The sequence below is a fragment of the Solanum dulcamara genome, chromosome 7 (assembly GCF_947179165.1).
Source record: "Solanum dulcamara chromosome 7, daSolDulc1.2, whole genome shotgun sequence".
NCBI lineage: Eukaryota > Viridiplantae > Streptophyta > Magnoliopsida > Solanales > Solanaceae > Solanum > Solanum dulcamara.
Window position 1 is genome coordinate 15,428,218 of NC_077243.1, and position 15,036 is coordinate 15,443,253.

The following is a 15,036-nucleotide window of genomic DNA, read 5'->3' on the forward strand; positions in this document are numbered from 1 at the left end:
ATAATGTTGTTCCTTTCTTAATTAGAGATCTCGAGTTCGAGCCCAGAGTATGAAAGAATTCTTGATAGGGAGCGCTTCCTCCCACAATCCAAAGTAGTTGGAATTCAAGTGTACCGGACATTAAATAAATAAATAAATAAATAAACTATTATATGTACTCACCCAATACATAGAAGTTTGGCCTGTCTGACTAGAGATCCATGCACCTGCAAGATTAGGAGGAATACATTTTATTTGAGTCGTATCATTTACGTTAGAAATGATCAAAATTTAATTATTCAATTTTATTAAGAAATTATAGATTTAATGAAATTTGGATTATGTTAGAAAATTATGAGATTAAAAAGGATAACAAGGGATGATTACAATGTAATTGTCCATCTATCGACAAAATCATCTTTTAAAAAAATAAAAGATGAGAAAAAAAATTAATTATCCAAACAATAAAAAAAAATAAAGAACATAATTTTTATTATCTTTTTGTCGTGTAATGTATTTTACAAGTTTAATGTAACGTCTAAGTTTTCACAAAATTGGTCTAGTAGTTGAAGATGTGGAGTGAAAATTTTAACAATTATGATATAAATCACAGTAGCAGAGCAGAGGCACACTTTTACAATGAAGATTACTTACACTACTTCATCAAATATTTAAATATTATATGTATTTTCATTTTTAAAATATGTCTATGTATATATTTTAATTAACATTATATTCACCAAATATTCATTTAAATGTTATACTTTCATATATAAAATGTGTGTATGCATGTAATATTTATTATAAATATAAAAAAAAACTTAATATATACATTACCTGAAATAATACAAATTAAATGCTATTTTTGGACAAGAAATAATTAAAGCGTTTAGATCTCCATAATCACATACGCATGCCCATGTGCTACAAACACATGTATTGATTGATAAATTAATGACATAAATTGAACTTAAATGAAGAAATATAATCCGTGAAAATTAATGTTATATATCACAATTTATTATAGTAGGATTGAAATCAATTATTTTATGTATCTGATCAGAGGAATGATCAAGTAATTAACATCACTATAACAAATTACCACGACTCCACGAGTTTCATCAAAACGTGCAATTTAATTTTAATATTTGAAAATTTAAGTAAATATACATATCATTATAATATGATAGACACATATATTAATTACGAGTGCTGATAAAATTTTTACTCGATTTGAGAGTAAATAAAATTTAAAAAACTAAATAACGAAAAATATTAGGTAAGTGATTTGTAATGTTACATGATTAAATGAAAATTTTAAGCTTATTCAACCTAAATTCGATTGACAGCAACAGATGAATCCAATACGTATTCTATGAATTTATTCAAATTTAATATTTTTTATTCATGACATATAAATAATAAATTGTGAATCTAATTAATAAAATATATTTTGTGTTGAACTTAAATTTATAAGATTCAAATTTAGATCGACAGATTCATGAAACAAAGCATCTTTGCGATATAGCCGGGTATTCATAATGATATCTTAACATACGTACAATATGAAATATGTTTACAAGTTTAAGAAGTTAGTCATGTAGTAAGCCATTAACGCATTGTTTGGTTGGTTCTTACCCGTAGTATTATATCATATTATTAATTTAAATATAATATCTGTTTTAATTCATTTTATGTTATGATTAATTTGTGTGATCGTATTATTATCTTAATATTTAATTATTTTATTTTATTTTTTATTCTATCCTTTTCATAATAATTCTATCTGTACTCTACTTTTTTTTATACATTTATCATTTTAAATTATTAAGGTGTGATAAAAAAGCCTAAAGGGAAACCCGCGGTAACAAAAGCAAAAGTGCATTGTTTTCTCTCTCTAGTCCCACTACTAAAATAAAAAAGAGAAATAGACGCACAACAAAAACCACTAGGACGCTCTCGCAGTGATCAAAGAAAGAAAGAAAGAAAAAGAGGACACTGATTAGAAAGAGACTCATGAGAAGAAGAGCTAAACCAAAGTAAAAAAAAGAAAAAGAAGAAAGCAGTTGAGAAGGGAAGGTTGGGTTGGTTATGGTGGAAAATCTAGTCGGCACGGTGCAGCTCAGGGGCAGAATCGTCATTCTAGATTCCTTTCTCTCTCCATCTCCATCTCCATCTCCATGCTCCATCTCTTCTTCACCTCCGTCGCTTCTAATGTTGTTGAATCCATCGGCACCAGAATCAGTAAGCTCGGTGGAGTATTCATCGGCGTTAGCGGTGGAAACGGTGGTGCTTTCTGGATGGAACGTCAACCTTCGAATGTCGGTATAGCTTTTGCTGTCACGGCCTTGGCCGGTCTCGCCTTGGCCGTCGCCGTTTTCTACACTACTAGGTAAAACAACAAAAAGAACATATTGTAAGCAAAAAGGAATTATTGAACTGGAATCATTGAAACCCTAGAAATCTGTAGAGTAGATCTTTTTTTTTTCCACAGTTAAAACAGTCAGTGTAGAAGTAGATGAGAGCTCTCAGACGAAGTCAGACTTCGTCATCTTCAAATTCCTCTTCACCGTCTTCATCATCACCATCATCATCGACATCGTCGTGGATTCATTTGAGATCAGTTCTATTCATTGTTGCCTCCTCACCAGCTTCTTCTTCTTCCTCTAATCGGTGAGTCTTTCCTGTCTTTCACACTCTAAAACTGTTTCGATCTGCTTCTCAGTTTCTATAAAATTCATCTGCCTTTTTTTTATAAGCATAGTTATTCTTTTCAGATCCGATCTCAGGTCCTCTTTTTTTTTTTGGCCTAGGATATGCCCCAGTGCTAAAGTTTAATCCTTCAACCCATCTCAGTCTCTACTATGTTTTGTTAAATTATTCGTTGTGCTGCTATAATTGAGTCTAAATTTGATATTTGTGGCAGTTCTGTTGGATTTCTTTTTTAATAACAGTATTTTAGTTTGTTTGGATTTCTTATTGTCAATAACATGTTGGATTTATTCCTTGAGCTAAACTTTGAACAAGTCATGGTAATGTATTTGATTTATATTAGATAAGGGTGGCGATTGTCATTAGGTGATAACATTTTTTTATTGAATGTATGTGGACTATAATTTCTATATTTGTATGCTTACTTGATAAAAAATTCTGAAAGCTACGAATTTTTCAACCTCTTGCTGATTTCTCCTCCTGTACTTTGTCACAGTGACACAAGTAGGTTGACCTCGTGTTTTAAGTTTCACAAAGTCTTTCAACTTTGTGTTTTTGATGATAAACTAAGTCTACAAAAGAAATGTCAATTTGATATGATATGTGACTCTCTCCAACTTCCCCAGGACAGGGATGCTATATATTTTTATCTGGAGGCTTTTGGGACGTAGATTGGGGTGAGGTTTCACTAGTTGAGAAAAGGGAATTTCTAATGTAGGTAGTATCGTGGTGTTGATGTCAGTTTTAAGTTTCTATTCCAGGGTCTCACTCTTAAGTTACTGTCCGTGTATTGTGGTTTTTCGATATTGTTTGAACGGTTTGGCTAGTTAACAGCTTAAGTTACTGTCTGTGTAATTTAGTTATTGTTTGAATGGGCTGGCTTGTTAACAGTGGGATGGGATGTTTAGCAGTGTTCCTAAGTGGTCTTTTCCGTATATTTTGCTTACATTTAATGTTTCCGATGGTGAAAGTTTTTCTTAATTAAGTTGTTTTGGTAAATGTTTAGCATATTGTGATGATTTAGCATGAAGGCGCCACAGTCCTATGAGATTGAGATTTAAGTAGCAACATAGTACGACTCTTCATGGTGCAGTCTAACCCTTAGATTCTGCAGGTTTCTTAGTGAGGTGTTATTTGGAGGTAATTAGGAGTGCTTTGTTTTGGGGTATTCTGATTGAACAGTGAATCATGAATAGGTCTTCCTATACGGCTGCTAAATCACATCTGTCAGAGATAGGCTGATGGATAGATTATGTTCTTATATTTAGCAGTTAAGTGATGTGCTAATTTCTGGTTGAACTCTATGTATCTTGCAACTGCTTCCTTCTTTCAAGTTGTTTTAAGTTCATTACCTTCAACACATTATGTTGTGGTTGTGGACTTGTGGTCTTGCCGGTTTATTTTCTTTTATCATTCTCGGCTGCAGTTTCCCTACTACTATTTTCTTCTTGTTATGATGGTTAACCTTTGCAAATCTCTCATTTTCTAGAGTTAGTTGGTTTTAAAGTTATGTGAAATTGCTGATCATGCTGAATATCAATCTTGTCTGATGGATCTTATTTGAGTTGCTGATGTTGTTACCTTGACACTTAACACAAACAATGAATATACTGTTACCCACTTCTTGTTTACCAAAATGCTTAATCATGCGTATGATTTATTTCAGAGGTCATCTCAAATCACCATGGTCTCGTAGAAAAAGAAAACGTGCTCTTGCACCCCAACAGTGGAGAAGCTTTTTCACACCAGAAGGAAAACTTCGCGATGGTGGAATTAAATTTCTAAAGAAAGTCCGAAGTGGGGTGAGTTTCTGGCCCTCCTTAAATTTTTAGAATTGTATCTTTCTTATTTCAATGTACACAGAGATTATCAGGCCAACTAAACCTCAGAATGTTGATTTGGGAAGTTAGGAATAAGAATATACAAAGACAAAATGATTTCATTTCCTTTGCTTGGTTAAAGGGAATGCATAAGATTGAGTTGAGAAAACCCATTCTCCCTGCTTTGGACATAAGAACGTGAAGAGAAGTCGTAGATTTGCCAACCATCATTAAATTTTAATCTAGAATTTTCTAAAGGGGAAAAAGAAGAAAATTGTCTGTTTACCTTGTGTGGTTAAGGGATAATGGAAGATGTAGAAAAATCATTCTGTCTTGCTTGGTATCCAAAAAAAAAGAGTGAAAGGAAGTCGTGAATTACCCAACTTTTTTCAAAATTTTCAGATCTTTTTTTTTTGGTGCCCTAGTGAGAAAGCCATTCAACTCTTCCCTTTTTACAACTGAAGAAGGAACTGGAAAGTTTTAACATCACAGTTTCTCTTCCTTGCTTTCCAAACAATCTAAGTTGAGTGGCCTCTTCACTTTCGATGCTGCACCCCTGTCGGATTCTCCAAAAACACACTATTTTTGAAGAAACCGACACGCATCCGCTTACATTTTTTAAGAGTCCGAGCAACACAGCAAACAAGAGTAAGTATGTTGACTAATCTATTTGCCCTTTCCTGTAGGGTGTTGATCCTAGTATCAGGGCTGAGGTTTGGCCATTCCTCCTGGGAGTGTAAGTATTTCTTTCTCATGTAATAATTATCTTGCTAAGATTGATAATCTGAGTTTTGATTGTTTTCTTCTCCTTTTTTCAATGATAAATTAGATATTTGCTTCTTTTCTCTTGTCCTCTTCTGCTTTGATTAGCCAATTGTAGCTCTGCTTAATTTCCACAGGAGATGGCAGGGGAGTTCTATTACATTTTGAATAATAATTTATCATCTGGACATTTACTTCTTAGTGACTGCTGAAAATTATATCCATATGCTTCCCCTTAATTTTATATAATAACTACCTCCCATGGCTTCATTCAGATTTGGGACCAGTAATCTCATGCTTTGTCACTCTTTCAAAACATCCTTTTACTGGACAGTCAGTTATGTTAGGGTCACTGGCTCTGTCTCAATTATGTGACGATTTTTTTCTGTAGAAGATTGTATCAAAGTTTATCTCTGCTCTTGGAGTGCTAAGAGTACTTTTTATGGTGACAATCTAGGTTCTGGATCCTTTTACCCTTACCATGTAGATGTCTTCACCTTTTGAAGTGAGAGATTGGCATTGTTTTGGGGGGGTTTTAGTTCCCTTTGGGAGTGGAGTAGTGTTTACAACAACAACAACATACCCAATGTAATCACACAAGTGGGTCTGGGGAGGGTAGAATATACGCAAACCTGACCCCTACCTTAGGAGGTAGAGAGATTGTTTCGGATAGACCCTCGGCTCAAGAAAAAATATTTTAAAGTATGTCGAATAAAGAAATAACAGGAGTGAAGAAGTCATGGCGAGTGCAGTAGTAAGAATTTCCTGTATAGTATTCACAGGAAAAGTACTACCTTAAAATTTCGTATAATTTGAAAATAATATATCAGAACATCATCACGTGTTTGTTTGTTGCAGTTATATTTCAAATTATGCGTAGTATTTGGTTAACCAAGTAAACGTCAAAGAGGAACTTAATAGTTTGCTTTGGTAGGTTGAGCAAGTGTTTTAAAGGCACTTAAATTGTAGGCCCAAATCTTAGATTTTGCCAAAAAAGTGCTTATTAGTCAAAGTAATGCATAAACTGCAAGACTTTTGGAACATCTTGGTGAAGAATGTCATATGTTGGCTAGACCACACCTGTCTTTTTCCCTATAAGGGTTACTTTTTTCTTTGCAATTTTCAACATTTTTTTGCTATTCTAATGTTGAAAAGATATTTGGAAGTCAGTATTCTCTTCTGTTAAAGTTAAGCCCACTTTTACCATAATCAGGGCTCGAAACTTGTAATGGAATCCCACATAATGAACTTTTTATGGCGTGAACGTGTTCCGGACACCAGATGGTAAACCAAAAAAGATAAAAGTATAAAATCCAAATTAATGAAATTTTTTATCTTTACTGTTTAGAGTTACTTTATTAAAATGTACGTAATAAATTGCAACATTTACCTGAATACTTGTGTCTAAAATCTAAATAAACTGAGATACTTCAATTGGCAAAAAATGAGCACCTTTGTATGGTTTGTCATTTATTCTTTAATCAATGCATTTGTCACCAAAATGAAACCTTAAGAGCAGTTTCCAGGCTTCTGCATCAGTGTAATTACTTTGTTGCAAGTTTGTTTCTATTTTTTATTTTTATGTTGCAAGGGTATTTCATTAAAAGGCATCAAGATGATGCATAGCAAAAGTTGCAACAAAAAGAGTGTGTCTGCTCCTATACAAAAACTTTCGGAACAACAAAGGAGCAGACAAAGTCCATAAAAAGTTCAGTAGGCGTCTGATTGAACCAACTAAATAAGTTATATAAACATTTCGGTTTAAGAGTATGGTTAGGATTCAAAATCCCATCAAAACATCTACGGTTCCTTTTATTCCAGATGCACCAAAAAATAGAACCAGACACCATTGCCCATGTCTTTTTGATGGATATCCCAATTCTCCATGAACAATAGCTTTCATAAGCTTCCTTGATATTGTTTGATGTGACCCAGTCAATTCTAAAAAGCTGACAAAAAAATACTCCAAATGTCAGCTGCTGCCGTGAAATGCAGAAATAGATGCTTCACACTCTCAGACTCCTGGCACATATAACAATTATTCATATTTTGAATACTTCTTCTGCTGAGATTATCCCAAGTCCGGCAAGATTCATACAAGGTTGTCCAGATAAAAACCAATTACTTTGAGTTTGGTTTTCCATATATGTGTCACGTTCTGTGACAAAATGAAAACATGGTGACATCTCTTTATTTGTCAAAAAAAGTTCTGTGACTGCAATTGCTGTTTTTCGTTATTTCTATACAGAGAATGCTTTGATTACAGTTAAATCGACTTACTTTATGTCTCTCTGCAGCTACGAGTTGAACAGCTCTAAAGAAGAAAGAGATTGTATAAGAAATCAGAAGAGGTAGTGTAACCAGATAATTGATCCTCCCTAGCCCCAAAAAAGGATTGAGATACAAGAAAGTCTCTTTATTTTTATCTTGTAAAAATGTAGAGGGTTCGTGTGTATTCAGTTGACAGGTCATAGTTATCCTTGTGTTAATATTTGTTCCAATTACCTTTTGACTGCATGATTCATACTCCCTTACCAGTGTATTTAATCTGTGATTGCAGGAGGGAATATGAGAGCTATTGTAGAGAATGTCGTCGACTGCTGAAACGCAATGGGACCTTTAATATGAGGGAAACTGGTGGAATGGGAAGCGATGGTGAAGGAAATATCACTGAAGGGTTGGATTCCCCTGACTATGATGATGTTGTTACTGCCCGGGAATCTCTCTCCAGTGAGGACAGGAGCACATATGTTGAGGATTCTGATAATCCTGGTGGTACAATGTCAGATGATTTTTCCAGTTCCAAACAAGTGACGGAGCCAAATGATGTCTCTGACTCCGAGTCATCAGACTCAGATTCCTCTGCAGATCCTGATATCAGTCAAACTGTCCCCTCTGCAGAAAGCATGGATGAGAATACTGGTGAAGTGACCTCTAAGGAGGACTCTTCTCCTTCAAAGACAGAAGTCCAGTCACGTCCCTGCAGTGCAGAAGATTTTGCTACATGGCAACGAATAATTCGGCTTGATGCGATTCGTGCTAATGCCGAATGGATAGCATACTCCCCATCTCAAGCTGTAGTATCAGAAAGCAAGGCACACCGTTTTGCAGAGGCTGTTGGGTTGAAGGACTATGAACATCTAGAGCCCCCTAGGATCCTTCATGCTGCTCGGCTAGTCTCCATTCTTGAAGCCTATGCGCTATATGACCCTGAAATTGGTTATTGCCAGGGGATGAGCGATTTGCTTTCACCCATAATTTCTGTTATGACAGAGGACCATGAAGCTTTTTGGTGCTTTGTTGGTTTCATGACAAAGGCTCGGCATAACTTCAGGCTTGATGAGGTTGGAATCAGGAGGCAGCTGAACATTATTTCTAAGATCATCAAACAAAAGGATTCACATCTCTATCGGCACTTGGAGAAGCTCCAAGCAGAGGATTGCTTTTTTGTGTACAGAATGGTGGTAGTTCTTTTCAGGAGGGAATTATCTTTTGAGCAAACGCTCTGCCTATGGGAAGTAATGTGGGCAGACCAGGCTGCTATTAGGGCTGGGATTGGCAAGTCTGCCTGGAGTAGGATTAGGCTTCGTGCCCCACCAACAGATGATCTCTTGCTTTATGCAATTGCAGCATCTGTATTGCAACGGAGGAAACAGATCATAGAGAAGTATAGTAGCATGGATGAAATTTTAAGGGAGTGTCAGAGCATGGCTGGTCAACTGGATGTATGGAAGCTTCTAGATGATGCCCATGACTTGGTGGTTACTCTCCATGACAAGATGTAGACACCTTTGTTATGGTGCTTTCCAAGATTTTACACTAATTTATTCTCTTTGCTGCTCCAACGTTATTTTGTGGGATGATGCTACTAACACTGCATGCATCTCTGGTACACACGAAGAACTGCTCTACCTGAAGACAGTTTATGGTCAAGTACTGCCGCTCCTTTTCTTTTGCTAAAGAACATGCAAATGTCAAAAGAATCTGCACTTGGGAAATAACTTGTGACTATCTCCTACGTTGAGACTTGCAAATTGCTTGAATTCAGTGTAGCAATTGGTGATTGGTGTACCATGCTTGATATTGAATTTTTAACTTAGTTCTCTTGTTAACCTAAGGTGGCTTTTATTTGGAGTATTTATCTCCTATTGCCCCAACCTCCCCAAGGTAAATGGGTTTCATTTGGAGTGTTCTCTTTGATATGGAGCTGGGATTGTGGATGATAGAATAGCATACCTTGCCACGCACCGTGGTTGGTTTGTAATTTTATCATCAAAGCAATAGCTATATCACAAGCATTACAACCTTAAATGATATTTTTTTTAATGAAATGTGAAGCTCGAATGCAGCTGCAGAATATTTATGCTCTTCCGAACTATTGAAGCGCTATTTTAAAACATCACCATAACACGAGTTCTTAAATCTGCGCAGTATTGCATTTGGAATAATTTCTTATCTTAGAGTCTTTCAGAATCTCCAGAAAGATAACTTCAGGTAAGGTATCAAATGTGAAATGTTACTAGACTATAAAAAAAGAGAATATCCAGAACATAACTCTTGGCTTGTGCTTAAACTCCGTTGACATTGGGCTACCACCTAGCATTTGCTATCCTAGTAGTACTAGCAGAACGCATAAGTAGGGGTATTCACTTAATTATTCGATTTGACAAAATATCATCCAATCCAAACCAAAATAAATTTGGTGTGAAGACTTTTTTTCCTCCTATAATTACAAAAATAAATTTAGACCATAAATTTCAGAAATCTTCCTTTTTCTCTTAAATTAATCATGCCTAGACAAACTGTCAAATGAATACTTCATGTGATTGTAATCAGTAATAATAATATGGCAATGCATGAGGGAGCGGAGCAGTCCTCTCTCCATTAATGTATAATGGGAGAAGCCAACAAGCTAGTAATAAAAAGTCTGCCAGAGAACTGAAAGCAGCTGAATTTATATTTTTAAAGAAGACAATTCTATATCCAGTGCCCAGTATAGTGGTAAAAGCGGGCAAGCAAGGGCAAGATTTGTCATCTCCAAGGGCACGAGCAAAATCAAGATCTAAGAGACTAATAGATGCCCCCAAATTCAGTAAAGCTAGTCGCAACTAAATTAACCAGTACAGACCAGAAGAAAACACAAAAATCTAAACATGAAGCATATATATTCTCAAGTATCTAATAAACACAAACCAAGTCAAGTATAGTGTTCCCACGAAGGCATCAGACATAGCAATTGTGAAGCACAGTACAAAATTGACGACCACATTCAGTTGTTGCAGATCAAAAATGAACTAAAACAAGATAAACCAAGTGTTCTTTCAACAACTACATAAATCAAGAAAAAGTGGCCCAACAGGGACTGGAATTCAGAAGAATTACTTCTCCTTGGTGTAGTGTCGTACTGCAAAGGCCAAGCCCAAGATCAAGATGGGTACAAGGAACTGTAGAATTTTGATAATGAATTCTGGAGTCTTGTCTGGATTGTATGTGGTTTGTTCAGATGGAATATAAGCGCGTTTTAGGGGAACTGTTGACATGTCGATTTCCCCAATGTAATACTTATCCATCATCTCTCTAGCAGAATCACTGTGGCCAACATCTTCAAAGTCATTTGTTGCATCTTTCCCTTTTGGTAATAGAACAAACATCAGAATTCATGCCACACAAAAACCATCAACACTTATTACCCAAATAAACAAACCGTAAGTGAACAAAACCAAGTATTACCAGTTGCTGAAAGCAAAACTTCATCACCACCTGGATGATCATCCATGAACGGAGTTACATCATAGACCTGAGATCATTTTAATAAGCAGGCATAAATTCATATTTCATTGTAGGGAAGGAAAAACATAAAACTCTTAAAACTTTAAAGGAAAATCATCTGAGATGAGATATAAGTTGGTCTACACTGACTTGAACACGGTTTATTATTATAACAATGAGATATATCACTTCATAGCAAAGATAAGCATCCCAAGGCAAATAATCTTTTATGGGATTGTTAAGGCAGTTCCCCCAATTGAACAACTTATACCATCAGATGAGTAACACGTCCTTTTTCCGTACCATAGCACCTTTCATATTTATTTAAGGTTTTTCTCCATAAGCTATTTCAACAAAATTCACATGTTAGGACAAATGACTAGAAGAGATATGAAAACAAACGAGATGCATAACCAAAACATGTTTCCTAGCTCTAGACATTTCCTTCAAGCCATAGCATTTGATATATTTTACTTTATTGTCCTTAATATACAAACCATTAAACACTTCATGAAGAACAATCAACTTGAGAAGAAAAGAGAGCAAACATCAGTTGAAGAAAACGGATGACTCAATCACACCAGAAGGTTCAAAATAACGATCTCTAACAGAAATCAGATCCCTGAGCTGTAGAGGTGTATATACACATAACGGATACTTTTATATACTTCAAGATTGAGGATCTACTTTAGGTTAAGTCATATAAATTTTTAAAAAGCACTCTGATCTGCAGTTTGTGTTTCAATTTTCCAACAAATTCCTTCTTCATGAGTTCATGTTAGTTCGATTGAATTAGGAAAAAGAAAAGAGCATTTGAAGTTAAAGTTTGAAACAGAAAGTTGAAATTCAGTTCGCACATGAATTTCACTTGAAGTTAGAAGTTCCGTGAGCGAAAACCATTACTCTACTTGAAATACTCCTCAATTTGCAAATATTGAACTTCAAATTGCAAGTTCAGTGTACATGCTTGTTTTCATATCTCCCCAACGTAGCAAAAGTATTTGGCAAACGAACTGACTGGTCAGCTCGGATCCAAGGAAAAGGGGGGGAAATAATTCAGCTGTCCTTTTTCTCAACTAAATAAATTAAATTAAATTAAATTTCTTTCTTTCTACTTTCCTTTCCCATATCCAAGCGCTAACCTCTCTGCATCAATTCTCTAAGATAAACAACTAACCTGTTCTCCAGGATGAAAGACTAAAATGTCAAAGTGTATTTCACTATTAGCTTCCACAAATACATTCATATTTACCAACATGACCTTCATCAACACACCGAAAAGATAGTTACTCTGTTCACAGACCACCAAACTCCTTTATTTAGTAGGGAAAGTCAAATTCCTAATTCCTTTTCCGAGATGAGATGGATCTACCATTTAAACTTTCTAGGACTTGAGTTCGGGACTCTACCACGGTCTATTAGATTTACAGGGTTCAAAATGTATTATTTGTATTTTCCAGTGGAGTCTAAGGATAGTTACTGAATCCACATATGCCAAGTTTTTAAGTTAGTCACTTCAACTGAACACCACCAGGTAGGTACAAAGAAGACTCCAAAAACAGAACTCGAAACGGCAATTAGTACGTTAACTGCTGAAATTGCAACAAAAATAAAAATCCAATTGGAACTGTAAAAATAACTAACTAGATCAAATCAAAGCTATCACCAAAATCCCCAATCACTATTAATTCTATAATTCCAATGTGATAGCAACTTCAACCACTCAGGCATCTAATGAGAAAACTAATAAAAACAAACAGATTCAAAAAAATTCCACAACCGGTACACCACCTACATCATCTAATAACTAAAATCAAATTGATACAAAAAAAAAACAGATGAAGATTACAACCTTTCCGCTGATGATAAGCCAGCAATCTTTGGTCTTGTTGTGCTTTGCGACCTCCTCAAAGGCATGAAGTTTCCGATCTGGCGCCATTTTTTCCTGCTACTGCAACACCGGCAAGATCACTTTAAAACAGAAAATAAGCACCATTAAGAATCGAAGATTCTGCATCCAAAAAACAAAATAAAATTGTGAATCTGTATGAACTTTTACATATACTCACGAGAGAGAGTTTTTTTTATTCTCTTTCTCTCTCCAATTGTGCACCCCCCAACACCTATTTTGCGTGTGGAGGCGGAAGTACAGGGTCAATATTATAGAAATCCACATACGGAATTGCCCTTCAAATTTTATTCAAATTACGCCCCCCCTTTTGGATTCCGGACTTTGTTTACCAACTCTTGTACAACTGTACCACCACCTCCCTCACTTTTTACTCTTGTTTTTATATATTTTACGGGAAAAAGTTAAATTGAAGAGAAATAATTTCCTAGCCATTTATAAATATTATTTTCTAATTTTTTATAAAATAAAATTTTAGTTTTTATATATTAGATATTTTCATTTTTACTCTATATGATTTATTATTTAATATAAAAATTGAAATACAATAATTTTAAATTTATTTTTAATATTTATAATTAAACACAAATAAAATTATTTTATATTTTATTTTAAAATTACTATTTTTATCTTATGTACCAAACGATCTCTCAAAATATATATAGCTCATCCTTAGCGAAGTATTTAGTTGTACCTCTCCTTTTAACAGTGCTTTAGCTGGAAGTCTGGAACTAGGGGTGGTAAAATTCCTAATTTGTTCAATTAGTTTATGTTTAAGCGAGTTATTGACTCATTTATTTATTAATTTAATTTATTTTAATTTAATCAAATTCAATTTATTAAAAATTGAATTAATATGTAATTTAAATTGGTTTAAAAAATATCTTGTCAAAATATTTTTAATTTTTTTAAAATTTTATATGTAATATTTAATCACAATAAAGAAACAAATAATTTTATTAATTACTAAAATATTGTAAAAGAAAAATATAAAATAATTAAAATTTAGTAAAAATTGAATTGAGTTGGATTATAACACGTTCTATAATTCATTTTGATCTAACCCGTTTTGGCCCAAGCAAATTTGAGTTGAGTTGAGTTGAGTTAAGTTGGATTTGACATATTTATTATCTTGATACATTATGATTCATTCAAATTTGACCCAACCCGCCTAATTATCACATCGAAGTGGGAGGCTGTGATACTTCAATATAGCTGGGACTGGAGTAGGGGTGGCAAAATTACCGCCCAATCCGTTTAAGTTTTAGCTCAACCCATTTCAACACATTCAAATTTGGATTGATATGTAATCCAACTTGACTTAAGAAAAATGTTGCAAAAATATTTTAAAATAATTGTTTTGTTAATTTGATAGGATATATAGCCATAATAAAGAAAATAAATTATTAGGTACTAAAATATTATAAAAAAAACAAATAAAACTTTATAAAAATCGGATTGAGTTAAGTCTTGACCTATTTTAAAATTATTACCTAATCTATTTTGACCCAGCTCATTTTAACCCAAGCAAATTTAAATTGAATTGAGTCTTCACTCATTTATTATCTTGATCTATTATTATCCTCTCAAATTTACTTTAACCCGCCCAATTATCACCTCCAAACCGTTGGCTGTGATCCATCTATTAAAAAAATCTCACATGAATGTCACATGCGTATTACCATTTTTATTTTTGTTCATTATTCTGATATGTGCCTGACTGCCAGCCAGCCAGCCCACCCACCACTGCCCCAGAAAACCAATGCCCAGCTAGAGAAAATAACCTTTTTTTGTCTTCTTTCGTTTAGGGCATTTCCGATCCATTTCAACTTTTACATTAAATATTACATTTAACGTAAAATTTAGTATAAAGTTGCTCCAATTTATTTCAAATTTTACATCAAATTTGGTATATAAATATTATAACACTAAATTTGGTGTTACACTATTCATCACACCAAATATATTTTTTAATATTTTATTATTATTTTATTATATAATACTTTTAATTAAACATTATCTAAATTGTATGTTTTAATTAAAATATTTTATTATTTTTACGTAATATATTTATAATATTAATTT

General features: G+C 34.0%; 2 protein-coding genes across 5 annotated transcripts; one reads left to right on the forward strand and one right to left on the reverse strand.

The window, feature by feature from the left end:
- Positions 1-1,844: 1,844 nt before the first annotated feature.
- Positions 1,845-9,681, forward strand: LOC129893868 (rab GTPase-activating protein 22-like). 3 transcript variants are annotated; one of them, XM_055969290.1, is made up of 5 exons: positions 1,847-2,652; positions 4,358-4,493; positions 5,198-5,247; positions 7,571-7,624; positions 7,834-9,681. In XM_055969290.1, exons 1-5 carry the CDS (start codon positions 2,498-2,500, stop codon positions 9,056-9,058), a joined length of 1,620 nt encoding a protein of 539 aa, XP_055825265.1. In that variant the 5' UTR covers positions 1,847-2,497; the 3' UTR covers positions 9,059-9,681. The 3 variants fall into 3 exon arrangements, with proteins under 3 accessions (XP_055825264.1, XP_055825265.1, XP_055825263.1); XM_055969288.1 differs by having other exon boundaries at positions 1,847-2,371; XM_055969289.1 differs by lacking the exon at positions 7,571-7,624 and having other exon boundaries at positions 1,845-2,371.
- Positions 9,682-10,421: 740 nt separating this feature from the next.
- LOC129894486 (cytochrome b5-like) lies at positions 10,422-13,284 on the reverse strand. Of its 2 annotated transcripts, none has more exons than XM_055970203.1 (4): positions 13,112-13,284; positions 12,895-12,993; positions 11,004-11,070; positions 10,422-10,902 (listed from the first exon to the last, which is right to left on the reverse strand). In XM_055970203.1, the coding sequence occupies exons 2-4, from the start codon at positions 12,979-12,981 to the stop codon at positions 10,652-10,654; spliced, it is 405 nt and encodes a 134-aa protein (XP_055826178.1). In that variant the 5' UTR covers positions 12,982-12,993; positions 13,112-13,284; the 3' UTR covers positions 10,422-10,651. The 2 variants fall into 2 exon arrangements, with proteins under 2 accessions (XP_055826178.1, XP_055826177.1); XM_055970202.1 differs by having other exon boundaries at positions 12,895-13,013; positions 13,112-13,208.
- Positions 13,285-15,036: the final 1,752 nt, after the last annotated feature.